Here is a 27,177-nt window from a genome sequence, read left to right as displayed (position 1 = left end):
GGTGAGGCTCTAGTGCAGCATCTTCTTGCCCTGGGTTGGAAGGTAGTGGTTGCCGATATCCAGTCCAGCAAGCATTCCAGCAACAATGTCTTGTACATTGAGACCGACATATCCTCATGGGAGCAGCAAAGCGACATGTTCGCACGAGCCTATGCCTGGGGCAAGCGATTGGACTTTTGTGCGCTCAACGCCGCTGCTGATGATCGAGACAGCATCTTCAACTCACTCTCGCACGACATCAGTGCGCCACCTTCGGAACCAGATACGCGGTGTTTCAAAGTGAATGATATTGGAACGTACGTACCTGCAGCTCACCATTCTTGACATTTTCCCTTTGTAAAATCCTCTCCTGGACAGATGCCACTAGATCTATCAAGGCTAATAGCATGTCTCTCGTGGCGACTGCAGATACTACGGGATCAAGCTCGCCGCGCACTACATGACAATTCCCAGCCAGGAGGGCGGCAAGCCCAAGACAGGAGGCAAGATCGTCGTCACCTCTTCAGGAGGCGGCCTATTCCCGATCCCTGCGATCCCTCAATACACGGCCAGCAAGCATGCTCTGGTCGGCCTGGTGCGTGCTCTTGGACGCAATCCGGCCTCCCTAACTGCCAACGTTCGCATCAACGCGGTCTGCCCCGCCATCGTCGCTACCCCCGGTCTGCCGCCAGGGCTGGTGGAGAGGCTCCCCGCGGATCAGATCACCCCAATGAGCACGATCATGAAGTGTTTCGACGAGTGCGCCGACTTGGCTAGCGTGGCCGATGAGGACTGGGTCGAGCGTGGACGCACTGGCGAGACAGTGGAAGGTAACGTCCATGAGCTAATCTGGCACACTCCTCCACAGCGGCCGCAAGGTGGGAATAGCAAGTTTGTACGTGAATCGGGAGTTGTGGCTGTTGCTGAGGCGTATAAAGCCAAGCCTAGCTGAGCAGAAACGCAATAGCCACGGGCTGACACCGCTAAATACCACTGTTCCTAGTACACAATTATTAAACATAGTGACCTCAATTCGAGCTTACTTGTCATATTGCCTGAATAGGTCGGATTGAATGCGTAGGTACCTCTCCTCTATAATGTAGGAAAATAATTTCCCCATATAGTCTTAGACATATAGACTTGCAGAGTTTATGAGGCTCATCGCAAATTTTACGGAATGGAACGAGAGCAAGTACGAAAAACAAAAGATAAGAGTGGCTTCTTGACTATGGGTTCACTAATGACGGGCAGCTTCGCCTTCGGTCAGGCTTTTTGTTCGAATCGAGACCAGCCTCGTAAGCAATCCACAGGGATCCCAACTTGCATTAAGGATTCTTCTCTTGGGCGGCTTCCCAGTCCTGGTTGTTATCATGACCATGCCCACGCCTGAAACGGCTGACAGGATTCTCACCCCCAGCAGTGACGGCGGTATGGTTCGTGAAGTATGGCGAGGGATCCAGCACCCACAATGATACCACACATGCGATCACAAAGAACGGGATCGAGCTGTACCACACATAGGCGAATGCATCGCTATAGCCCCACCGAATCGCGTCCTGAGCGGCGGCCACCACATCCGAGGGGAATGGGGCGATTCTTGCGGGCACGCGGGACTGCAACGCCGCGATCAGCTTGCCCACGTCTTGTGCAGGATAGCCCAATGGAACGACAGCGGCCAAAACCCTTGGTGGAAGGGCTTTGGGGAGCCGATCGTTGAGAACTGTGTTGAAAATGGTGCTGCCCACCGCGCCTCCAAGATAGCGCATGGCACCTTGTAGGCCGTAGGCGAGACCAATGTCGCGCTGCGGAACATGAAGACCGACGGTGACATAGCCAATGACGATGATCCAGGTGAACGGTACATTCACTAGTGCGTGGAGAAACAAGCCTGGCGCAATGCGATCTGGCGTGGCGAGTGCTAGCAGGCCTCCAGCGAGGGCTTGGATTGCATTTGCTGCGAGCAGTTGCAAGGGAATGTGTTTCATTCGTGGCACCAAGCCACCAAGCACCGCACCGCCAAACAAACCGCCAACTGCAGCGGGTACATTATACCAACCAGCCGTAATTGGGTTAGAGGTGAAAACGAACAGGATCTGTTGTGGAATGAACGTAGTACAGGCAATGTGCCCCAGGCCGGACACAAACATAATAATAATCAGGGAGTTGAATTCTCGGAATTTCCGGAACAGTCGATAGGGGAAGAGTGGTCGGGTATCAGGACCTCTGGTAAAGTCCCAAGCGAAGGTGAGGATGAACAAGACCAAGCCAATAACCACTGGCGCGATGACGGCGGCGCTCCGCCATGGATGCTGAATGCCAGCCCAGCCCAGTCCAAGCAGAAAAAGTGTGACTCCAGCGGTGTAAAGAAAGATCCCCATGTAGTCGAGTTCATACAAGACTTCCCGTTTCGTGCGATCCTGGAAGACCCGGCGGGGTGGGTGGTAGAAGAATAGAGTGCCTACTAAAGCGATGACCCCCACAATGTCGCCCAGGATAAAGATCCACCGCCATGTTGCCCGGTCAGTCAGTGCGCGGGCTATCAATGGCCCAAACAAGGCGAGAATGGCGATCTTGACCTCAATCCAGGCGATACCCAGAGACCGCCACTTGTTGGGCAGAATCTCGGAGACACCTGCAAAAATGCTGTATAGAATAGTGCAATAATTAGCAAGCGTCGAGATTGACACTGGCAGACGGACCAGATATGGAGAAGGGGACATCACGTACACAAAGCACATGCCTGTACCTACGCCCAGGAGCACCATACCCGCGATGACTTGATTGAAACTCTGGGCCGTGGCACACGTAAGATGTCCAACAAGTAGAAATGCCTGGCCGATGACAATCACGTCTTTTCGACCAAGGTAGTCGCTAAGTTGACCGGCGATGGCGAACGCGACACTCCCACTTAATGAAAAGCCCCCAGCGACCCAGTTGACATTATTTGTGGACCCTTGGAGCTGCAAAGCCACCAGCGTGGCTACAGAGAGGAAACAGTTCAACGTGAACCCAAGGGATGAGAGAAACGTCAGACCAAGGAAGAAGACAGCCGCGCAGGTTGTCCAATTCACTCGAGTTTCTTCATCTGCGCCTTCAAGCGCCGCTTTATGGGGGTCGCCGTGGTCATCGTGGATATGGGAGTCGAGCACCTCCTCTCCGATTCGGTGTTTGGATGGTTTGACTGCGGACTCGGATGGGAGGACCTCAATGTTCTCCTGCTGGGTCCTGTCTTCAGTCGTTATCTTTTCCATTGTAGCAGCTCGTCTTTGAGTAGACTGTCGTTCGTCGCTAATAGGGAGAGAGCAAAGGACGACAAAGCCCTGCCTTTTTGAACAATAACTTGCCCTCAAGCTCAACGTTCTGTCGCCCGAGCCGACTCAATCGGGTTAGTCGACCCAGCTTTACCAGCATTCCCCCGCACATTCTCCTGGTTGTGGACGTTCGGTACATGTGGAGGTGGAGCAAGCGGAGAATGGGACGGCTGAAGAAGTTAACCTCAGTGATCGCGACACTGTGGAGCTCCGAGGTCTGCATCCTGGACCTCCGTGTTCGGCATTTCACGAAAAACATTGTATAGAATGAATTTTTTTGGTCATAGATCGGTTACACAAAAAGTATGAGGACCTGAGAGTCGTCCTCACCGCCCCAATCATGTTACAATGGATACAACATTGAGGCGGCGAACTAGATGAGTGTGCGCGTATGAGTAAAAAGTGGAACTGACAGGGGTTTGAAGCGATATGCCATCGACACTTCTCTTTGGTATCTAACAGAATAAGGGGGAGATACATATATTTCAAGTAGTTCACAGGGTTCTTATTGATTATAATAAGGCAACAGGATCTTGCGAAGTTTAACTTTTGACGCATTCACGTACATTGACTATAAAAGTAGCTCAGGTGACATCAATGCCTATGAGCCAAACTATTCAATTGAAAGCCTTTCATAGTTGACCTTTGATACGAGGCTGCGGGACACTATCAATACCTCTGGGTCCGATGTCAGGCCTGCGCATAAGGCTCTCTCTTGCTTCTCCCTTGTTGATTCGATCAATAAAATCTTCCGGATCGAAGTCGACGCCGATCGGATTCTGCGCAAAAGCTGGAGAGCGCATATATTCGTCTGCTGCGCTATTCTCGACGAAAACGTCGACCTGCGTCTCCAAAATGTTTCCATCTGGGTCGTTGTAATATAAGCTGATAGTCAGCCCGTGGTGGACGGCCCAAAATGGAAGCATGCCTTTGGCCTTCCTCTGACGATAGGCAAGGAACAAGGTCTCCAGTGAATCAAAAGTAAATGCGATGTGCTGTTTTTGAAAAACGTGTCAGTTATCACGCGGGGCCAAAGTAATCATTGAGCGAGATGACCTACCTCCAATCCGCATGTAGTAGGGTCCTTTGCTTTGAGACCTGGGATCTCGGCCAGCGCAATTCGGTGGTGTTCGTCATCATAAGTGATGAATGCCAGAACCTCGTTTTCATGCACCATTTCGCCACCCAGGAAGTCGCAGTAGAATTTGCCCATGGCACTTTTGTCGTTAGTCCTCAGCACTATGTGGGCCAGCTTTGTTGGCCGTGCCATAGGCTTGGATGTATCGTCAAAGTCGAAAACCATGATGTCGACTTTGAATCACGCTTTCAATGTAGTTGCCGTGAGGACAGTCTTCGAGTCCTGAAGGAAGGTAGCAAATTAAAGATAAACTTCTGGATGAGGGCTTTCACAATCGAGGAGAACGTAGCTTGGCCATAAAAGCATTCCCAGCATTGTAATTGATATGATCTGTTGACCACGTGGCACAACAACCATAATCCCGATGCTGGGTTGAGAAGCTTCCGCAAAATTACCAAATCGTTGTGCGGCTACTGAGATCCCTGAATTGAGAAGAGAAAATCCCGGCTTGTGCGCTTGGGTTCAGGTGGTCTGGCCCGCGGGGAGTTTGGTCTTCCCATTTAGTTCGGCGTTCCTGACTGGACTTCCTCGGACCGCTCAGCAGCTAACACGAAGCGGAATGTGGTATCACTTCATCACAAGACGCAATGGTCTGACCGGCATCATCGTAACAAGCATTTGTCGAGCAGTCCGCTTTGCAGCGGTATACTTAGACGCAATCCTGAGGTCCTCCGTAGAAACCATGCGCGGACAGTGCCTTTGGAAGAGTTTATGTCACATTCAGATCTTCAGAAAATATTAGCTGCCTCAGACACCCGAATAATGGCTGTTGAGGCATTCGTTCGTTTTACTGACCTCGAAGGGTCCGTTCATTACGGGGCCGTCTCTCAACAGCAATTAGGAGCGGACCTCAAGGGAATAGCCGTCGATGCTCTGAGCGGCACTCCATGGGATGGCTTTCATACCAGCAACCAGAAGATAGTAATCAGCAAGGTACTCAAAAAGTTCTCTCTGTACATTTCATGTCCGACACTCCAATGCTAAAAGTCAATGCAGATCCTCTGTCCGCTTGAGTCAACACCTTTGATCATCTGTATCGGGCTTAATTATCGACAACATGCAGCAGAGGGCAAGAACCCTATTCCCGAGTATCCGGTTGTGTTCACGAAGCCACCAGATGCTCTTACTGGTAAGTGGATAGTGGTGCAGATGTGATGCCGGGAAGTGGACTATTAACAAGGGCTGGACGACTTGGATAGGCCCCTATGACACTATCGATGTGCACCCTAGCTGCCAGTCTCTGCTTGACTACGAAGGCGAGCTAAGCATCGTCATCGGCCGCGACGCGAAAGATGTCACCTCTTCCCAGGCTCTCTCCTACGTCCTCGGCTATACCTGTGGGAACGATGTGAGCGCGCGCAACTTCCAACTCCCTGGCGCGAGTGGAGGCCAGTATTGTTATGCTAAGTCTTTTGATGGCTTTGCGCCCATAGGACCGGCGATTGTGCTGGCTCACGCCGTTCCCGATCCCCAAAACTTGCAGCTTTCCACATCCCTCAACGGACAAATTCGGCAGAATACCTGCACAGATGATATGATTTGGACAGTGGCACAGATTATTGAGCATTTGAGCCGAGGAACAACATTGAGGAAAGGGACCGTGATCATGACGGGCACTCCCAGTGGCGTAGGTTGTTTCATGCAGCCTCCTGGGCTTATCAAAGATGGAGATATGGTTGAGGTGGGAATCGAAGGTTTTGGAAGCCTGGCGAACAAATTTGCATTCACAAAATCCGATCAACAGAGTGGTCTGTTATGAAAGTGAACCATCGAGGAGGCATCCTTTGAACTAGATAAATTTCTGTAAACAGACCAAGTTGTCTCATGTTGAGTGACTCAATAAGAAAAGTGTTTCCATTTACGCTTCCTCCAATACAATATATTAACCTATGTTTCAAGTATCTTTGATGTCGGCGGATCGATTAAGTAGTAGTGCTCGAGGGATCCAATTTTGAGTCAATCGAGCCAGGCGTTCGAAAATCCATGTAACTTCGATATATAAAATCTAAGCTAATGCAATGACTTGGACCCCGAACAAAAGTATTTCCATTTCTGCGGCCACCGTTTTGAAACTTGCTTCCCTCCCCCCAATTTTGGCAGGTGACATTGTTCATGGCCGCGAGGCACTTCCAGCGGTAGACGCCACTGACGGCTTAGAGTAGAACTGTGTCATATCACATCCGATGCTCATCTCGTGCTGTACAAGGTTATCAGTAGGGCGGCTGGAAAGCAGATGACTCATATATCCACGGGTTCTACTCACTTTGATCAAGCCTACCGCCACGTCGGGATCTGTCTTCGCCTTGTCAAGAAGGCGGAAAAATGGATCTTTCTCCAAGACAGTCTCTGGGTCTGCCATCACACGGTGGAAATTCCGCGTGGATGTGATGTCGGTGACCTGGCTGAAGATTTGTCGGCGCATTTCATCGTATTTGTCCAAGATATCTACTGATGCATCTCCACTGTCGATTCCGTACAGGCAATCTACGAGGCTGCCCACGTCGCAAACGCCAGTGGTGAGGCCGAGGCCACCCCTTCAACGCGTTAGCAGGTTTTACGGTCAACTTTGAGTGACCAACTCACATGGGATTGTTCAAGTGGGCCGCATCGCCAGCGAGCAGGATTCTCCCGACTCTCATTTTCTCGGCACATCGCTGATGAACAGTGTAGGGAGTAACTGTTTCAAGCTCATAAGTACCAGGCTCTGGGTGGCTTGGAAGAGTCTTCTGAAATCTTTCGGGGAGTCGGCTTCGAATTTCCTCAGCCGACAACCCGGGCGTTTCTCCGTAGACAATGCGCCATAAACCTTTCTTGTCGATCCTTGCGATGACAAACCAGTCCTCAGGGTGGATGATCCACTGGACATCGGAGAAATCAAGTTTGTCAAAGTCCATACGAGCCTACACTTCAAGTATCAGCCTAAACCTGTCTTTGCAGAGCTCAACCATAGAACTTCGTCCTGACCGAGACTTACGTTTACAGCAACAAGTGTTTTGGGCCAAGTAGAACCAGGAAAACTAGCCCCAGACACTGATTTTCTCACGGTACTTGATCCGCCATCGCAGCCGATGACAAAATCGGCGTGCATGAGATTGCTGGAGCCATTAACCTCCACCCAAGCCTTGTCACTGTCTTGACCAACGTTGGAGACTCGGTGGCCCCAGTAGATCTTGACGCTGGGATAATTTTGAACTTCTTCCAACAGGAGAGCAGACAGTGAGCCAACGGGAAGGATAACACTTTGTGGCAAGCCATCGATACGAGCCTCTAGACGATCAAATCCGGCGATGAGCGTACCGTCAGGCTTCCTCCACGCGACATCTTTCGGAATGAAGCCGCGTTCGATGGTTTTATCGAGAATCCCAGCTCGGGCCAACACTCTGGGGTAGAGGAGTCGTCAGTCAGCATCTGTCTTATGCACAGTCCTTAAGCCCATCCTTACTGAATTGCAGGGAGTCCATATGCCAATCCTCTGGGGGAGTTGTTGATCTCCTCGTAGGCCTCCAAAACGTCTACCTGAATGCCTTTCTGGCCTAGCAACAGAGCAGTCAAAAGCCCAACGGGCCCAGCGCCAGCGATGATGACTTTTTCGATCTTGTGCAGCGTCATTTTTGCTCGAGCTTTTTTGTTTCGGTACGACACCGCAAACGAGGCAGAAACTGACTGGGAGCGTGATATATTGCCGATATGGTAGTGACTGCAGGAATCGGCATTTCATACAAGTCAATTTTGCGATGCCACAATGGCTCGGCTCGATGGCGGGAGGTTGAACTCGTGCCAAAATTGGACCCGTTCGCCATGACTGGCGATCCACGGCAACCTTCTAAGGGATCATGTCAAACTTGACTTGGCTGCAGCGATCCACGACCGGTTCAATTATACACCGGTTCGTTTTTACTGAGAGCTCGTGCGGGGTTTGTGGGTAAAGGGGTCAAACAACAATCCATGTATATCTGCCGGCACTGTAAGCGAGGAGGTTGCGGGAATCACAAGCACACGGGAAAATAGAGTCAGCCGAGCCCTTTTGGATAAATCTATGTAAATTAAAACCTGCGGGGTTGTCTTAACGTCCATTGAACAATAGAGTTCGCCAGTGAACTTGTGAACACAGTCAAGAAATTATAGACAGACACCATGTCAAGGAAAATGGTCTATTCTCGGTATTTTATATCACATGATGCTCAAAGTTGATCCTATTCATGTCGAGATGGCAGATTCGCTTCGACGTTCTGTCCCGCAACCTGAAAGTCATGGATAGGTAATACTACTGCCGTGATTCGGGCCCACTCAGTTTGGCTCGTGTTTCGCCAGGAGTGATTTATCGCTCGCTGCACCAGTCCATCTCCTCGTTTCAAGGTTCTGCTTTCGCCGGAGTCCAAGATGACCTCGACTTCCCCCTCGATGACAAAGTTGTAATTTAGGCTCATGCTTCGATGCATGGGAGATTCATAACCTGGAGGGAAGTCTATGACTCGGGCGGCGGATCCATCTGGGACTACGATCCCAGGAGGATTTTTAGTTATGTTCTCGTATACCTCGATGTCGCGATCGACACTCAAGTCGACAGGAAAGCCAGAGGTGGCGTAGTATAACGCAATTTGCATGCCGCCAGGATAACTTGAAATTGGAGGAGTTTCTGGCACTGAAAGGGCTTCGAAAACGGACGCCCCGGTGGCTTTGTTGTGGCCTGTTACGAAGCGGCTGATGGGCCGGAGGTTGGTTTGCGGTACGGACATGCTTGACCGAGAGTTGCTATTTTTCCGCAGATGTCTTCAGTGAGGAAGCTTAAGGAAAGAAGAACAGTGCCAGCTGCTCTGAATTTGATCCTTGGACATCTAGCCCTCGGTTATAGTGCCATCTGAGTAGGCGCTGGCCGTCTTTGTTTTCCACAGAGGTTGAAGCCATGCAATGCAATGCAATCACGCTAATTCTGTTTCGTTCGGCTGACTGGCTTTCGGCGAATGGGTCATCCAATCAGTTGCCGTCTTGTGCCTTTTGTTGCCATCAAGTTGGATTCTTGTCAAGAGACTGGACGATTATCGTAGGAGGCGCCAGGTCACAGATGACCGCCTAGGCCTACTAAGCCACGATCTGGCCTGAACAGACTGTATATGTACAACTACCCTTCCTTGCCGCTTTCACAGAATTCGACAGTCTATAGAGGTTAAAAGCGGCGGCGTGACTAGTGCGCGACCCATACCCGAAACGGCTGGACCGCCTAAGCCGAACTTTAAAAAATCAAGTTAGCTGATTAGATTAGATCTACATACCTCTTTCTCTCCGTGAGGGGCACCCCATCGTTCCTTCCACGTTTCTTCATTTAAGACTTTGGATGTAGCGGGGCAAGCACCAACACATTTTCTTTGAACACTGCATTCACTTAGGGTTAGGGTTAAGACCACCAGGCGGTCAACAATTGCTTCCAAAGATCCGAATGTAAGTCCAGGCACATTAGGTTACAAAGTCACCAAGTCCACGTTTCTTCGGCTGGCAGTGCTGCCCCTCATCACATGAGCCGAGTGGACGAGATCGTCAGGTACCAACTCGCCCCAATCCCAAAGCATAAAATGTAAACGTCATTATCATGTATTGGATTGCGCCTCTACACATGTCCCACTGATAATATGTACATCCTCACCCTTGATCAGTGAGTCAGTACAGCCTCTGGACACAGGACATGGACAAGAGAATCAAGCTTCAGTTGACCTGAGGGACGGGCCTGTTGGACAAGAAGGTGATGGCTAGGATGGCTAGGATGGCTAGGCCATGTATTTCCTCTCCCACGAATGACATCGATCTGGGAGAGGCTCTCGAGCGAGCTCAATGATGCCTTTACGATGAAGCTTTGCTGATAGAGTTGACCACACGTCAAAGTCACCCCACCATTCCATTTCCACTTCCCAACCAATGCTCGATTGTGCTTGGATGCTGGCGTCAACAGTCGAGTGGATGGACCCTTTACGAGTCCTGGTGCATTTCTGGACCCTGCCTGAGTCGCGCCTTCCCTCGGAGGACGGGCCTGTATTACACCGACTTGCCTGATTTTTTATCGTCCAAAAAGTCCCTCGATCGTGCCGTCATCGTTTACTTGTTTGTTCTTTTCCCTCTGTGAACTTCCTGCGTTGGGTGATCTTTCATCTTGTTCTCTATTTCCTCTCGTACACGCGCCGTTTGGCACCTCATCATTACTTGTTGCTTCTTTGCTTCTACTATCGCTCCTCCGATGCCGTAGTCCCAATCTCCTCCATTCCTTGTTCCTCCTCACCATGACCTCCCTGGTGACCTCAGCACTCGATCAGGCTCGTGGCTTTGCTGGGGCCTTTGCATGGGGACCAGCTGTCAGCGTCTCCAGGAATCTGGTTCTCGCCCTATTGAGTCGCATCCAACGTGGCCGTCTCACGATCCTAGAAAACGATGGGACCACAACCATATGCGGGCAAACCTCAGGTGACCCTGTTGAACCAAATGTCCACCTGCGTGTAGTGCGCGATGCCTTCTGGTTGCGGTTGGCTCTCTTTGCAGATATGGTGCGCATTGTAGCTGTTCTCTGGTGCGTAGAGACTAAGTCATAGCACAGGGTTTCGCCGAATCTTTCATGCTGGGCGAAATACAATGTCCGGATCTGACTGCCTTCTTTAGAGTAAGCCATGGAGCCTTGCTGTTGGGCAAGGACAACCTGATTGACACCAAGGCAGATCTTCATCCTCAACCGTGACAACCTGTCCAATGCCACCACCCTCACCTCCTCCCTCTCCTCCGCGATCAGTGGTTTCCTGCGCCGCACAAACACCTTGGCCAATGCCCAGTTGAATATCAGTGCTCATTACGACATCAGCAATGCCATGTTCGAGGCCTTTTTATCTCCAGACATGACCTATTCTTGTCCCATATGGAAGCCGAAGTCGGACATGACTGAAGAAAAGGCAGATGAAACTCTGCAAGAGGCCCAGTATCGCAAACTGGACAGGTTCATTGACAATGCCAAAATCAAACCCTCCGACCATGTCCTTGAGATCGGCACGGGCTGGGGCAGCTTAGCCATCAGAGCCGTCCAGAGGACCGGTTGTCGCGTCACCTCGCTCACCCTCAGTCATGAACAAAAAGATTTGGCAGATCGCCGAATAGCGGATGCTGGACTGACCGACAACATTGAAGTCTTGCTGTGCGACTACCGAGCCCTTCCCATGCCTCGCGAAGGCCCCTACGACAAGATCATCAGTATTGAGATGATTGAAGCCGTCGGACGGGAGTTCTTGACCACATATTTTGAGTGTGTCCATAAACTGCTCAAGCCTATTGGTGGCATTGCCGTCTTCCAATCCATCACAATGCCCGAATCGAGATATGAGGCTTATGCCAAAGGTCAAGACTTTATTCGAAAGTATATTTTCCCCGGCGGACACCTCCCCTCTGTATCCCAGCTGGTAGAAGCCATCAACAAAGGAAGTAAAGGTCTGTTGATTGTGGATTCAATAGAGAATATTGGGCCTCATTACGCCAAAACTTTGAGACTGTGGAAGGACAATTTCCAGCAAAACTTTGACGCTAGGATCCGCCCGGCATTATTGGCAGAACATGACGGAATGACCGAGAGTGATGTGTCCCTGTTCCGGAGAAAATGGGAGGTAAGTCGCCGCACAGAAAGAGTACGTGTCCACAGCGGCTAACAACGACTTTCCAGTACTATTTCACATATTGTGAAGCAGGCTTCAATACCAGAACGCTGGGAGATGTCATCATCACTGTCTCGCGGGAGGGAGCCATGGAGTTGATGGAAGATGTTCCTCTGTAGCACTCGTGATACCATAATGACATGCCACTCCAATCTTGGATAATTCTGTTGTGTTTGGCCTCCTAGCATCTTAATGCCTCTTCTTTTTCTTCTTCTTTTTCGACCTTGCTGGATGGGATTGGTTGTCGGGCGCAGGGGATTCAGATTCAGGCGCTGGCGCTGGCGCAGGTGGAGCCGGCCAACGCCGAGAGTGTTCCTTTTCAAAGCTTGCTTTGTCTTTTCGGAACAACAACATGCATGCTCTGGCGTCCTCCACACTTGAATGAGCACCGTCCTGGATCTCAAAGCCCAATAACTCGGACGTCAGGATCTTGAGCGCAGGCCAACTCCCTCCAGCCCATTTTCGGTACGGAGGATGACGAGAGGTATCCCGTATATCACGTTTCGGATGACTGAGCATCATCGCCTCGAGATCATGGTGGATGGCATGGCCAACGAGAATCCTGCCCGTGATGATCTTGGACACCTCGGCCTGGACGTGTTCCAGCGACCGTGCCTCGGCCATATGTTCCGGCCGGATTCCACTGACATGAGTCCGCCAGTCTGTCACAGGCTCTTTGCTGAGGACATATGAATCGTAGACTTGTTCGCCATTGTAGTTGACGAGGCTGACTCGCGCCAATGCCGACTCTCGTGCCGGATTGGGGCCCACTCCAACCATTTCGCAGTCGATGGCGACATATCTTCCCAATTCAACGCTGAGAGACCACAGAAGTTAGCCATTATTCTTTGAAACCCAGCAGGGCATGGAAACATACTGATGAGACAGCCCGGCATTGACCAGCACCGCCGATGGTGGTTCTACCCGCAAACGCTGAGTGTCATTGGAGGATTCAACCTCAAGTATTGTAGTCTTCCTTTGCACTTGTGAAACTCCTGACGCCATGCTCTTCTTTCTCTTGAGATCTCTCTTGATCGCCGCTTGTCGACTTTGGGGCAATTTCCCTGCGCCTACTCGAGCCTTCAACGTCGATTCGCGCTTTCGTTTGGTGCCATTCTTCGATGGTGTGGGCTCGACAGATGAGGTCTTGGTCAGTGTCTTCTGTAGCTTTTTCCAATTTGATGAAAGTTCCCCCGTCGCCATTGCCTCACCCCTCTACGGGGCTATGGGATTATAGCGAGAGAGAAACACAGAAAGAGAGAGATCGGGGCAGAATATGAGAATCTGGGGTTCAAAGATTCACAGGTTCACCAACTTTGGGAAAGTTTGATCCGAAGTATTCCCGGAGGGGATCCGCAGTCTATGGGATTATAGATGATCCGGTCCGATAGATTCATCAGACTCCATATACCTTTTGATTTCTCCCAAACACTACATTCACCTTGTCCATTGGATGTGTGTGAGGGTGCTTGCATACGAAAAGGTTTGGAAATTGATCTATTTGTTGCTCTGCACAGGCATTGATGTTGACATTTGGTGCCCACAAACTCTGACGGGAAGTAAACATATAACTTCGCCGGAATCCAGCCTTTCAACAAAAAATATATGCACGGGACTAGACCATCACAACATCACAAGTCTTCACAACAAGACACACAGAGCCTAGAGAGGTCTAACACCGCACAACTACCGCAATGGCAACACCACCAGAGACCAAAGCCGAAGCCGAGGCACTGCTACCACGATTTCAAGTGGACAAAGTCTTGAACCAAGACCAGAGTGGACGGCGGATATCTATTGTGGGCACAATCGACTTCCAACCAGCTCTGATCGTATTAGAACGAGCAGCTCTACCAATCGAGCCCGACCTTGTCACCGTCATCCTAGGAACCCTCACCAACACGACCAACCTCGGAGCCAACGACATCTACCGCTGGTACCTCTCCAACCGAACATCCTACCCACCCGCCATCCCCATCGGCACGACACTGACATCAACCACATCATCATCACCCGTCCCAACCATTCCCGACCTAAAACTCAACCTCATCTATCCCTGCACAGAGCAACATATCCGGAAATACTCCGCCCAACGAGTCCGGCAAGTCAAGGAGACATCCACAATCTACCAACAACACATCTCTCCGTTCATTTCACGACAACGACAATCCGGACGTCTGGATTGGATCTACAACATTCTCGACGGACGCACCGAACAGGAAGACGTGCTGTCGCGAGTTGATTGGGACTCACCCTCTGATGACGGGTTTCTCCTCCTACCGGATCTGAACTGGGATCGCAAGACCGTCACGGGGATGCATTTATTGGCGTTGCCTCAACGGCGGGATCTGCACTCACTGCGCTCGTTGAAGAAATCCCACGTTCCTTGGTTGAAGACTATGCATGCTCATATCACCGAGGCGGCGACCAAGGTGTTTCCGGGTCAGGTGGATCAGGATGAGATTAAGTGCTATATCCACTATCAGCCGACTTATTATCATTTTCACGTCCACGTCGTCCATGTCATGCTTGAGGCGGGGACCACGCAGAGTGTAGGTAAGGCGATCGGTTTAGGTAGTGTTATTAGTTGGTTAGAGTCCTTGGGAACGAACGGTCATGGTGATGATGCTGAGACGAGTGATCCCGGTCTGGATACTGTTGATCTCGAGTATTGGGTCGGCGAAGAGAATGATTTGTGGAAGAAATGCTTTGGCAAGTTGAAGAATGGTGAAGAGGTTGATTTGAACAATTGATTGGGTTTTAGAGAGACACGAATTAGAAAAAGTTACGGTATAGTTAACGAATCGGTCTGGGCACAACCGCTACATCCTCAAGATTAGAACAAGACTGATAGCCAAACATGAATATAAGATAACGTGTGAGAGATGATCACAACAAACGAGTTTCACGCGGAGACGCAGTATTCATATGCATGTTAGTGGTCTTGAAACAGGGCAAATCTGTCAGTAACGCTCCAAAAAGCAGCTAGGCCATTCTTGCCACAAAACACGAGAGGTACCTGTGACATGGACATGACTGCATGACTTTATGCATTTCTAGAGATCTAGAGAATCTTATCCTAGAGAGGCTCCACCAAAAAGGGATATCGTCATCCATGCTAGCCTCAGGCCGCAAGAATGATGCTTCCATAAAACCCCCCACCCCAAACAAATGTCTGTGAATATATACAACGAGAATCGAAATCATATATTTCTGTCGTTCTCACACTGGGAACGACAATCTTCGTATGCTTGCTTGCAGCTAGACAATCAGATGTAGATGTAGGTATCTTGTCCAAGAACGAAGAATTCACCCTAGTCTTTTCCGAGACAACAATTGCCGCACACTGTTCAATGGTGGCAAAGACAACCCGGGTCTCTACCCCACAGACACAGCGAGAAAATCTATTCCTCGATGTAACAGACAAATCTGGTTGGCTTGCCGATGCGGCCAGTAACAGTGCTGCTGAAAGATACTGGTGAAGTCGAGATAGGGTCTTCGATGTCCGACGGCAGGGTGGGTTGAGGTACCGGATCTGTGGTGATGTCTTCGACAATATCAGATGTAGTGGTGGTGGTAGTGATGGCTGCAACAGTGGTGGAAATGACGGCAGTCGGAGCAGTGATACTCGCAGTGATGTCGACATCCCCAGCAACGGAGGTGGTGCTGTAGTCCCATCCGCCTGAGGTCACAGCTGCCGTGGTACTGCTGACAGCCGCTGCGGAGGTGGTCGCGGATGCGCTCGTATTGGTAAATGGAGGAGGGGTGGATCCAGAGCTTCCCAGCACAGGGGGTCCGGGAATGACATAGCTGGACAAGACTTGGTAGATGTTGACGAAGATGCCTGGGTGGTCGTTCTGGAAGAATTCGGTTGCCGGTACTCCGCCACTGGTCAGTGGGTTGCTGCCGGAACCGGTGATTTCGAGGTTGAAGCATTGAGGATAGGCCTGGGACCCACCCACCTCATGGGCAGCGTGAAGGGCAATCGTGTCGTGGCGAAGGACGTATTTTCCGGGAGCAATACTGGATGGGATGGTCACACTCCATGTGCTGTTGTTGGCAATCATGTCATCCGAAGCCCAGTGGCCAGGCGGCGAGCTTCCGTCGATGAGGCCAGCCTCGTCGATCTTGGTGAATAGCAAGCTGGTCTTGTCGATTGTTGTGCAGTCATCACCACAAGGGGCGAGGAAATCGAAGACCGGGCCATGATGTGATTCAGGCCATTCTGTCCATTGGAGGTCGAGGGTCGAGCCGGCCGTCACCTTGATATAAGCACCACCAGGTGTGGCCTGCTTATGGCAGATGATGTCTGGGGAGGAATAGTCGCTGACGAATCCGTTGTCAAGGTTGTCGGCTGTCCAGCCTGCCACCACTGGAGGGGGGTTCGAGAACTGGAATGAGGGAATGTATCCACTATACCACTCGCCATCGGCAATGACACCAGTGACATGGCCGTGGGCTTGAACTTTGGATAGAAGGGCAAGTGTCCCGAATAGAGCCGTTGATTTGAAGTATGCCATCTTAATCAAAAGGGGTGCGAGAGTGTTTCGATAGATGATTTTCTCTGGGTTGTTTGCTCAAAATGTACTCGAAGGAGTGACAACAGTTGGCTTCAATCAATGAAGACCTGAGGAATGAAAGAACGTGACGAGTGAATGGAACGGTCTGATGACCTGGCAAACGAAAGACCTGCTTTGAAGCTTTTGGGAGGGAATGATGAGCTCTGGATAGGAAAGAAAGGAACAGAATATGCCCTGAAGGAAGTACCTCTGGGAAAGATATATGCAAGTCATGATTGCCGAGTCCACACTAGTAGACATGTAGGTGTACTCCCTGTCCAAGCAATCACCAGTACTGGTGGTGGATAACACTTTTTCAAAGCCCTTCAAGTGCATTGCTGGCAAGTTTCATGTCAGAGGGGCAGGTCCAGATGGCAGCAGCAACAAGGCTCTGCAGGGCACGAATAGGAGATTATGGGACCGTCGTTCAGTTGGAATGTAGATGTGCTAGGCAGAGTGGTTCTTCGGCCAGACTGCGGTGATGGGGGGTGATGGGCGGGGTACTTGGGCTCCATAGTGGCGTCTTGCCCTTCGCTTGTCAAACACTGGATCGGAGACACTGGATCTTGGTATTGCATAATATCAGATCTGCTCCCATAGACATGCGAGTACTCGGTACTGGGCATGCCAGGGAAGGTAAATAGGCATGTTTCAGGATTAACGTGGCGAACAGGGGTGACCGATGTCTCGTGATTTTGCAAGATGAAGTCGCTGGTTTCCTGCGATTGTTTCAAACTCACCATCTTTACACCAGTCGGCCTTTGAAATCTGTCTTTAGCATGGTCACTCCACGGGGAAGAGCAGCAACCTCGAGCACTGTTGTCAACGGGTCTGGACATGTTGAATATCACATCCTGACGTGAAGAGAAGGGGGGCATGATGCCAAGGGAGGGATGAGGTTCGATTTGTGGAGACATGAGGTGGAATAACGACAGCTTATTGGTCAAAGGTTAGCCGAGTGCCAAGAAGTGGATTTGTTTCATCCCTTAGGTCGGTTGGTCTTGATATGGACTGACAAAGTCTTGACCATTGTCCACCGGTTGAATGAAGCGGGATGACCAGTCCTAAGCAGAGTGAGATCTCTATATTATATCAGTTCTCGAGTCTACATGTGCATCGCCTATATAGCTAATATGTATCATAGTATATCACTGAGTATGATGCTGTCAGATGGCCCGGTAGGTCTTCAGCTTGCCCTTGACCTGGCCGGCCGCCATCACTACTATGTCCCTCTTGAAAATCTGACTTGGAGGATTCGAAAACCTCTTGAGCCAATCTCGCCCGGATTGACCCCACCTGGACAGTTTTTGATCTAGATGACTCGGAGGCTATCATGAACAGCGTCCATCCCTGTTGGCAATTCCGTGACCGTCGATGCGTGGCACCAGGACTTCAGGAGGAACAAGCGAGGAGGTCGTACACCAAACCTGGGTACGGGTGATTGTGGCGCTTCGGCTCTGCTCCGGGGTTCTTTCGTCGTCTCACACAAGCGAGGCTTGCCATGAGATTGGACATCCCTCTTAACTTTGGCTTTGACCTCCAGTGCCAATAAGACGAGGAGCTGTAGTCGAAACTCATTGACGCGGCCCGGTTGCAACCGTTGTATATCAACTGCGCTTGCCATGGATTTTGACATGATTGCTTCGCTAAATGCATGCCTGAGAGTGTCGCCGAGCACTAGCATGCTAGCAGAGTGGGCCAAGTATAGAAGATTCGAGTGACTGGTAACGTGGGTGGTCGTGTGTCCGATATCAATCCCAGCACCAGAATTCATTGTGATCCACGCTCGGCAGCACCGAAATCCCTCCACCTAGAGCGAGTAGGATGGTCAAAGCCATGTCGGATAGTGCAGAAGAGGCAGCAGACAGAGCCTCAAAGTATGCTGGTCTGTGTTGTGTTTTCCATCACAATTCAGACCATCACTCGACGCAACCCGCTTGTGCCGCCCAGGACCCTGCGTCCTGTGATCGCACAACGACCCTTGCCGCTTTCCCAACTGCCTTCGAGGCTCACAGGTTTCGACTGTTCACCGTTGTTGTCTTTTTCGTCCGAGTTCTCGTTTTCATCCTCTTCCCATTCACTCATCTTTTCCCCTTTCATGAATGCTTCTTGCCTTTCATGAGTGCCTTCAATCCACTGAAAAATGCACTTGTAATCAAATACATAACCGGTTTGGCAAGCTGCAGCAGTGGAGATCGGATGAAGGCAAATGGGACATAAATCGCTTGAGGCGGGAGGTGGTACTGTAAATATCGGGAGATAAGTCGTGCTTGAAACGGGGCTTTGGAGGGATCCACCGGATGGCATCGTTGCTCCTGAAGCCTTCTTCTCTGCCGAGGGTGTCTTCGCCAGGCCCATCCCAGATACAATCGGGGGTGGGAGTTCCAACCCTTCTGCTGCCTTTCTGGTCAACTGTCGGGAAAAGTCGCTGGCGTGCCACCATTCCAAGAACTTCAACGCAAAGATACTGGTGGGCAACAGGATCTTCAAACTGGACAAGAGTCGGGGATACATTGTCCGGGGGTTCAATAAGCCACTCAAGCCCTGACCAGGACGACCACTCGTTGAAATAGCCTTCTCAGCGGCGGCAGAAGCAGCATCGATAGCGCGATAGTCGGCGGGGCCCATCCTTCGCATCCGTGTCCCAATCATCCACAAAAAGGGGCTGGAGTATTTGGTGCCGTCGAATAGATAGCCAAGGCTGAACGCAAGGATACTGAAATAGTACGCGGCGTTTAAACTTGGGTATACATTCCGCAGGAACCATTTATAGTACCACATCAACCTTTGTTTGATCGTAGCATTGTGTGGAAGAGCATCACGGTCCAAGTATCGAGGTCCTCCTAAGCTGCCACTCATAAGTAAACTTGCACTGGGCGCAATATGGATGTCGTAACTCTCATCGAGCTTTCTCTTGAGATATGGGATGCCCACCAGCACCGCCAGGTTTTTCCAGACGTCTGCACCTGCGAGACTCAGCCTCTGACGGACTTCGTCGGGAACTGCAAGTTGAGTCCTTTTGATTTCGCCTCCCTGGACACTGAGCACCTTCTCGCGTTTCAAGGCATAGAAATTCTCTGTGAAACTGCCACCGAAAGTCTGAAGGTAATACTTCTCCACCACCACGCTCAATAATGCATATACTTCGTCGTAGTTGTTCAATATTCTTAACAGATATCTAGGATAGCGATGTGTGGCAATGGCAAGGAGGTATCGGAGGGTCGGTGGCAGTAGGTCAGCAAGCTGTTGTTCGGAGAGCAATTCGAACAGCGAAGGCTTCAAATCATCCACAGGGGACTGAAGGGCGCTGATATACTCCATGGCGTCTCAGGCGCTATGGCACATGGGTGTGAACACAAAATCAAGAGCAGCTCCCCACTGCACAAAGCAGAACAGTGCAAGGCGGATGACTGTCACTTAATAACAGAATCAATCGACAATCCAAACTGCGCTGGCGGCAATCACAACCAACCGAGGCTTTCGTTTATGGCGGTAAACTCCACCGTGGCCAGAATGGCGATGCGGTGAAACGTTAAACCATTTACGCACTAGCTAGCCTGCGCCCCCAAACTACCCCCCTATTTGCCACTGTTGACTAGCAATGTAGATGTAATGACTGCAGACTGCAGGTGGCTAAGAGCTGGAGAAGAGAGAGGGTTCTCTTGGTGAGAGATCTCTATAAGGAGACCCACTACGCAAATAGAGGAAGATGCGCCTGTGGCTTAACACCACTACAGAGTCTAAGAGCTACTCAGATTGACGAGCAAAGGTCACGATCTGCCAATGGGAGTCATGGTTTTGGTAGACCGGGTCTTTTTGAAGATTGTCATATTATCTGACACGATACACAGTTTGAATACAGTGTCTCTCCCCCTGTCATATACAGCTCTGTTGTTTGTACATTCTTTGTAGCACATATTGAGTTCAACGATGATGACTGACTTGCATATCCCTGCTAATTCCTGATCCATGTCGACATATTGTTCATGCAGAAGTAGCGATGACTTGCCAATACATGAGTGAAGAATGCATCGAGTATTCTTACGATTCAACTTTTAGTCTGACCATGCTTGCAACAAGAATGGACAAGGCGGACAAGATGTGAAACCGCCGCACCAAGAGGACAGTGCAGACCCAAAGCTTGTGCACTGGTGGTAGCGAAACCGTTCTGAGATGCATTCACTTGCTGGATTGAGGAGTGCCCGAGTAGTTTTCTTTGCCACTGGCAGGCTCGATGCGAATTGTCACCTTCTTGGGACTTGGGGTTTGAACCTTCTTCGAATCCGAGTTGTCTGCAAGGATTGGGATGGTAGAAGCAACCTTTGATGGGATCTCAATGTATGGGGCAACACTTCCACGGAGTGCACTGGTGTTGGTAATGGACTGGAGACCACCTTGCATCGGCCAAGCAGAACCTCGAGCCTTGTTCATACCGGGCATGTCACTGAAGGAATATTGTTAGTATTCGAGACGAGTTGAGTAATTAAACTGCACTTACGCCGGAGAGACTGACGTCGCGGGGGTAAATGCATTGCTTGCACCGGCCGGGGATTGGTAGCTTCCTGGACTGATGTGGTTGTTCACATTCTGAAGGCGAGTCAAGGTTGGAGATGGAGTGTGCTCAACCGAATAGCTGTACTCGCGACTGCGCCAGTTGCGACGTTCTTGACTTTGTTGCTTGAGTTGTTTCTGGGCTTTTGTGTCTGCGAAGCGTAAGAAGAGCTTGACACCATCATGTTCCGTCAGCGTGCTGTGAAACTCTTTGACCACACGTTCCGCAATGTCTCGAGTTTCAAATCTGGCCCATGAATAAGTCTTGATCTCGAGTTTGGTTGTGATTTTTCTTACCTGGCAAATCCAACTTCTTTGCTGACTCCAGATGGGGCATCACGGCAGATCTTGGTAGAGACGGCGAGGTATGGAATAAAGTGTTTGGCCAGGTCCTGTGTTGTTGTCAGCTCCCGATGCAATACAGAATAGAATTCAACATACCGACTCGTTCCAGTCAATTGGAACACCAGTGCAGTAGATGTTTGTCGAATTTCGGTCTTCGAGGTCCTTGAGACGAGAGTTGCGAGATTTCTGCAAAGTTAGACACCGTCTTGCCGGGTCAAGGCTGAACGTACCTGAGCATAGCTGGCCTGAAACCCTAGATGGAAAAATCCCCGAATGCAATTCTCAGCCGAGGCAGGAGAATAGTACATGACGAATCCAAACCTAATCTTTGTCAATTCGAGACCAGAGTGGGTTAAGTTCTTCATACCCTTTGCACTTTCCCGTGTCTTGTTCGATGATGGCTTTGCAAGACTCGATCTCACCGAAACGAGATGCCCAGCGGTCGAGATCTTCATCAGTGGTGTCTGGCATGAAGCCACGAATGTAGACATTGGTGATACCCTCTGGGTTCTGAAGACATTTGGCAAGACTGAGTTCTTCTTGATTGGTCCATAGCGCTGGGACCGCACGAGGAATTGGAGGATCTCGAGAGACGAGTTCGTCAAGATTGGCCAACTCATAAGCCTTGTTGTCCGGCAATTTCAAGGGTTGGATGGGCCCAGCAATGTAGTGCTGGTTAGGAATGGCACTTGCAATGTATGAATGTCCAGGATAGCAATCAGCCTGTGTAGCCACCGTAGCACCATGATTGTTGGTGGAAGGATCCTCGGTGGAAGACCAAGATCCACGACGGGCAGGATCAAAACCAGGGATGTTGGAAGTCAGTCCATAGGGCCAGCCATAGCCATGAATCGCGGCTCCAGAAATGTTGCTATTGCCAACGAAACCAGGAAACAAGCCAGTGTGGACGTATGGAAGGTGGGCAGAGTTGGTTGTATCTCCGCCACCAGATTGACCTTGGCCGTAGAAGCTATTGAGGGAAACGGTTTGACCAGAAGGAAGGACCATCAGAGGGCTGTTATAGCCTTGACGACTGGAGGCATTGATCTCACTCTCAACATGAGTGGGTGCCGGAAGGGAAGCCTTCAGGGCCTGCATGTTGGTGAACTGGGAGGTGCCAGACAAGCCGAGACCTGAACTTGGTCAGTGGATGGGAAACAGTGAAGTTCAAGGACCTGGTGCTTTACTCACCTGCAGCGTAGCCTTGAATACTTGGAGTAGTGTATGGCAGTCGACCTTGTGGATAGCTACTGTAACTGTTGGCCACCGCTTGACTGGCTGGTTTGTCCGACATGGTCCTTTGGCACAAGATAGTCAGAGATCAGACAACGATTCGAGTGGGTAGGGAAGGAGGAGATCCTCAGATGATTGGCTCAAGAAAACTGCATACCTTTTGACTGAGCGTTGCGGGACTCTGCCAGGGCTCTGATCGTAGAAGTTGGGGCTGGACCCAATGAATAGAGCAGTGATGAGGATTGTACAATGAGCAAGCCAAGATGTAGTGCAGGATGGATGATTAAGAGAGAAGAGGCTAACAGCCAAATTCTGGAAGCAAGGCTGTAGCAGTTGTATAATGGAGAGAGTGAAGAAACGAAACAAGAGGAAGAAGACTGAGGAGAAGAAGAGAAGGGCGAGGGAGAGGTCTTCAAAGAGCTGAATCCACTTTCAACATGGGAAGGAGCTTCTTGACAATAGCATTGGAGCCTGCAGGCACCATTGACCTACCTGCATAAATCAGATGATTCTGTCTCCATTCATGCTCATTTAGAAAGAGCAGCCGGAATTTTTCACATTGGAGTATTCCAGAATAGGAGGGTGCCCTCGTTGTCAACCCAACGTGTCCTGTTCGAGTCTTTCTGGTGCCGAGCTGGCGACTTCAAGATTGACACACAATCATGACCCATTCATGATCTATCTCTGCTGAATACAGCTGAAAAGTATTCGCACCAGTTGGAACAGGCAGTATTGTCCCATCCATAGATGCCAGTTGTGAATGGGTTGAATAGGCTACCTTTGTGCCCTCTTCCTGGACTTACAGCTGCCGCCGTTCCCCGTTCCCAATGGACAATACCTAGGTCCGTCTAGTACTCACCAATGGTCTGAGACTGTAGGGGCGATGATGTAACATGATGAATAGCCGATTCATGCCCTCCAAAGGCATGTAGACGAGAAAAAACGTTCCATCGACCATGTGGGAGGAATATTGGGATACTCTGATGTCGTTGATGTCGGAAGATCTGCATCACTCAGCATTTACTCATACTTGACCGTAGAGGGTAGGTCACGTGTGACGATTTGAGATAGGGTGAAGCATTATACTCCACCATGTAGTTCTCCAACGATGAAGTGGGTGTGTCTTAATAACTCCAAGTCCCCATATTGCGGCTGGGGTAAAAAGTTCAAAAATTAGAACCAAATATCTTCGTCATTGGGTTCCTATTCAATGCGCAACGTGCCTTAGGACAACACAACAACCATGGCTACCGAAATATCGGAGTCTTCTTGGAATGAGGTCAGGATTCTCTCCGAGCGAGAACAAACTCAGCTAATTCCCAACACAGATCGTCAGCTCTTTTGACACTACCCTGGAGAAACTCGAGGCGCATCGTACATTACTCCAGAGTCTCGTGCCTTCACAGATATCACGAAATGATTTGGCTGTTGAACAGATTCAAAAGCAACTTGAGCATACGCTACAGATCATCGTGATATTCAAACAATCAATTCCGACTAATGTGTGAACAAATATCCCCAAGATCCCCTTCACCATGATCTAAGCGTCTCTAGTCAAAGCCTGCCACGCGACCGGTCGCATCACCAGCTCCGCCCAAAAGCCCAGAACCCACCGAAGAACATCAAGCTGAAATTTCAAGGGGAGAAGACGACAAAGAAACTACTTCAACGCCACATATCCCCGCAGAGCCCACCATCGACCCTAGCGGGCTGTTCTCCGTCGACACAAATCCAACTCCTATTGAAGAACTCATCCGAGCCAAACCAGTTCATGCCGGGAAGCAGCATAATGACAGGGGTCATAAGAGAAAAATCAGTCAGACAGAAGGGGCTGCATTAGAAGAATACAACTCGAGTGAGCACACTCCTAAAAAGAACCGCGGCAAAGATTCAACCCATATTCCCGAAGCAGACGACTCGTTCGAAAAGGGCGTTGCAGCAAGATTGAAGGCCAAACAGGATCGAAAAATAGCCAAAAGCAATAAGAAGAGGAAGAGGCAAAGTGATTCATCTAGCGGCCCCGGCTCATCATCAAATAAAGCAACCCAGAACAAGAAAATGAAGAAAGCAAATGGGAAGCCGAAAGCCAATCCGTCGGGCACAGAGTCCAAGACAAATCTGGGACTTCGTCCAGCGCCGAAAAAGAGAAATAGTGGTGGAGGGGCTGTCAATGGTGACTCGCACAATCAACGAGCTAGCAAGAGGAGAAAGAAGTCGAAGTAGGAGTGGAGACTTTTTCCGGTTTGATTGAGGTTGAGGGGAGATTGTATTATTGTGCAGCTACACCAGATGACTGCCTGCTAGTCGGTCAAGGCAGGCCCCATGATATGAGTGAAATGAAGTAATGACACGAGTGGCATATTGTATGGATCAGAAGCGGTCGGATCAGATACCATCAAAAAGCCCTCAGCCTTGTTGTAACTTGATCCACTAGATATCGAGGTATGGACGGGGTATGGCCCTAGATCAAAGCCCTCCAATCTCACGGTCCAAAACCCGGTATACAAAATCAAGGCTCTGTGTTCTCCAACACCTCACTGCCAGTCACCATTCACACCAGACCTGATTGCGCCTTTGTGTAATGCGACTGATCTCTGCTGTGGAATATGCCGCACATGTCACTGATTGTGACACAGTGCCATGACTATTAGAGCCCAATTTCCCGCCCTCTCCAGTCTGTGTAACTTTGCAGTGCCAGTACACAACATATCAACTGGATGTAATCTGTCGAGCCTTCAATGAGATACATATAAGGTGTGCCATCTTTTCGTTTCAAACCAAAGAAATCTCATTTCGTCGGGTCTTTGAGATCGGCGATTCGTGGTAGCTTTTGTTCGGAACGTCTGCGCGTCTCCTCAAACTCGCCTCTTCTTGGATTCCACGATAGATCTTGTGAAATACACTTGGTCTTCGCAACAACGTCTCGCATATCATCTCTCCTTGTCGCAGACCACCGAAGGTCATCATCTCGGCCAATTCTGCAGCGCACACGGATTGTCCTATTCGCGGCGGCGAAGGTCTAGTTTTGCAACCATCCCTATAGAGAAATGCCCCACAGATTCAAGTGTAACTTTTCTTGCTGGTCTACCTCAGAAGGCTCCACAGCAGCTCGACGTGCCGATCTGAATATGTCGAAATCGCGAGACAGAAGCCGGCGAAGCACCAAATCCCATCCAGGACAAGCTCGTAATCAACCAAGGACCGGTTCTGCCACCTCCTCATCTTCAAGTTTGCCAGCACCGGTCATCATCAACCAGCCGTCTTCAATGACCAACTCAGTGACGATGGAAAGCGAGAACGCTAGGGCTGAATTGTTGAGACATGGCATCAAGGTTCGAGATTTTCAGGTCGAGGCTGATGCAAAACGCTATGCCTTGCAGGGAGCATTTTGAGGAACCAAGTCTCACGTTCAACTGGACCGAGCCGAATAGTCCAAGTTGTCAAGGCAAACAGTGGGGTTTTGGTGAGGACGGAACTGAATGGAAAGGCCGGAACAGGGAAGAAGCACGCTGAAGCCGGCGCAAAGAGAGAACCTGTCTGTTATTCATCTCAAGGCTTCTTCTCAATCTCTTTTCCGGTCTCCTCGTCATACTTCTTACCCTGGTTCCATACATCCCAAATCTGATCCATGATCATGGACCCATAACCTTCACCTTGATCAATCTTCTCTTGCTCTTCTTTCAGTCTGCGCTCCTTCCATCCCTCTGTCTCGCCACCCATCCAGATCTCTTTGGCTTTCTCCCCCAATAAAGTGCCTTTCTTACTTTTGGTGTCGGCAGCATAGCCTGACTCCTCTAGCAATCGCTTTTGTTCCCGCGCTTGCGCCATCATGCGTTGTTGCTCCTGTATCTCCCGAGCTTTGGCGGGCATGCCGAGGAAGGAAGGCTTTAAGCCAGAGAATGTACCACGGTAATTCGCAGACAGGATCCAAACGCTAGCGAGAGAAAAGGTATAGAAGTCCAGCTTGCGTGGAGGTAGAGCGATGAGAGCGGGGGCCACAAACAAGGTGGCTAGAGTGACAGTATTGACAAAGGAATCGTAATCTGCCGCCATTCGTTGGAGTCTATCCGTAGAAGGCTCTGGAGGTTTGTTGGGTGTGGAGGTCGACATGATGATGGCTTTAGTGGAGGGGTGGGATGGGTGATAGCTGAGTAAAAAGACTTGATCCGCGGAGACAAATTGGCTAGGATCCTGACGAGGTGAATGTATTCACATTGCTGAGCTCATATGAAGGGAGTGCCGTCGTTGAATCAAAATTTAAGTCTTATGATGCTTGCATTCAAGGTAAAGAAGAACTGCATAAGTTGGTCTAAATACCCACCGAAGGTTTATACGGTGCAACTTGTCTCCGCAAAAATCTCCGCATTTTGTCACGACAATGATGACGG

At 50.2% G+C, this 27,177-nt stretch overlaps 8 protein-coding genes across 9 annotated transcripts; 3 read left to right on the top strand and 5 right to left on the bottom strand.

Moving 5' to 3' along the window:
• Positions 1–8,590: 8,590 nt before the first annotated feature.
• On the bottom strand, positions 8,591–9,489 carry PV10_04841 (uncharacterized protein). The gene has a single exon (XM_016369430.1). It carries the CDS (start codon positions 9,162–9,164, stop codon positions 8,622–8,624), a length of 543 nt encoding a protein of 180 aa, XP_016225218.1. The 5' UTR covers positions 9,165–9,489; the 3' UTR covers positions 8,591–8,621.
• Positions 9,490–10,381: 892 nt separating this feature from the next.
• On the bottom strand, positions 10,382–13,354 carry PV10_04839. 2 transcript variants are annotated; one of them, XM_016369428.1, is made up of 3 exons: positions 12,979–13,354; positions 11,570–12,918; positions 10,382–11,503 (listed from the first exon to the last, which is right to left on the bottom strand). In XM_016369428.1, exons 1-2 carry the CDS (start codon positions 13,302–13,304, stop codon positions 12,291–12,293), a joined length of 954 nt encoding a protein of 317 aa, XP_016225216.1. In that variant the 5' UTR covers positions 13,305–13,354; the 3' UTR covers positions 10,382–11,503; positions 11,570–12,290. The 2 variants fall into 2 exon arrangements, with proteins under 2 accessions (XP_016225216.1, XP_016225215.1); XM_016369427.1 differs by having other exon boundaries at positions 10,382–12,918.
• Positions 10,526–12,278, top strand: PV10_04840 (uncharacterized protein). The gene is made up of 4 exons (XM_016369429.1): positions 10,526–10,955; positions 11,006–11,068; positions 11,124–12,053; positions 12,110–12,278. The coding sequence occupies exons 1-4, from the start codon at positions 10,695–10,697 to the stop codon at positions 12,218–12,220; spliced, it is 1,365 nt and encodes a 454-aa protein (XP_016225217.1). The 5' UTR covers positions 10,526–10,694; the 3' UTR covers positions 12,221–12,278.
• A 201-nt stretch (positions 13,355–13,555) lies between the features above and the next one.
• On the top strand, positions 13,556–14,972 carry PV10_04838 (uncharacterized protein). Its single transcript, XM_016369426.1, has one exon. It carries the CDS (start codon positions 13,796–13,798, stop codon positions 14,852–14,854), a length of 1,059 nt encoding a protein of 352 aa, XP_016225214.1. The 5' UTR covers positions 13,556–13,795; the 3' UTR covers positions 14,855–14,972.
• Positions 14,973–17,762: 2,790 nt separating this feature from the next.
• PV10_04837 (uncharacterized protein) lies at positions 17,763–20,054 on the bottom strand. Its single transcript, XM_016369425.1, has one exon. The coding sequence runs from the start codon at positions 19,979–19,981 to the stop codon at positions 18,572–18,574; it is 1,410 nt and encodes a 469-aa protein (XP_016225213.1). The 5' UTR covers positions 19,982–20,054; the 3' UTR covers positions 17,763–18,571.
• A 466-nt stretch (positions 20,055–20,520) lies between these two features.
• PV10_04836 (uncharacterized protein) lies at positions 20,521–22,850 on the bottom strand (the record flags this gene model as incomplete). Its single annotated transcript, XM_016369424.1, has 7 exons — positions 20,521–21,104; positions 21,159–21,458; positions 21,509–21,603; positions 21,653–21,742; positions 21,787–21,877; positions 21,924–22,689; positions 22,748–22,850. The coding sequence occupies 7 exons, from the start codon at positions 22,848–22,850 to the stop codon at positions 20,840–20,842; spliced, it is 1,710 nt and encodes a 569-aa protein (XP_016225212.1). The 3' UTR covers positions 20,521–20,839.
• Positions 22,851–23,976: 1,126 nt separating this feature from the next.
• PV10_04835 (uncharacterized protein) lies at positions 23,977–25,302 on the top strand. Its single transcript, XM_016369423.1, has 3 exons — positions 23,977–24,068; positions 24,118–24,291; positions 24,344–25,302. The coding sequence occupies exons 1-3, from the start codon at positions 24,033–24,035 to the stop codon at positions 25,010–25,012; spliced, it is 879 nt and encodes a 292-aa protein (XP_016225211.1). The 5' UTR covers positions 23,977–24,032; the 3' UTR covers positions 25,013–25,302.
• PV10_04834 (uncharacterized protein) lies at positions 25,021–27,029 on the bottom strand. Its single transcript, XM_016369422.1, has one exon. It carries the CDS (start codon positions 26,897–26,899, stop codon positions 26,339–26,341), a length of 561 nt encoding a protein of 186 aa, XP_016225210.1. The 5' UTR covers positions 26,900–27,029; the 3' UTR covers positions 25,021–26,338.
• Between the last annotated feature and the right edge of the window lie 148 nt (positions 27,030–27,177).

Source organism: Exophiala mesophila, assembly GCF_000836275.1.
Source record: "Exophiala mesophila strain CBS 40295 unplaced genomic scaffold supercont1.3, whole genome shotgun sequence".
Taxonomy (NCBI): domain Eukaryota; kingdom Fungi; phylum Ascomycota; class Eurotiomycetes; order Chaetothyriales; family Herpotrichiellaceae; genus Exophiala; species Exophiala mesophila.
This window is presented reverse-complemented; position numbering and strand designations above follow the sequence as displayed.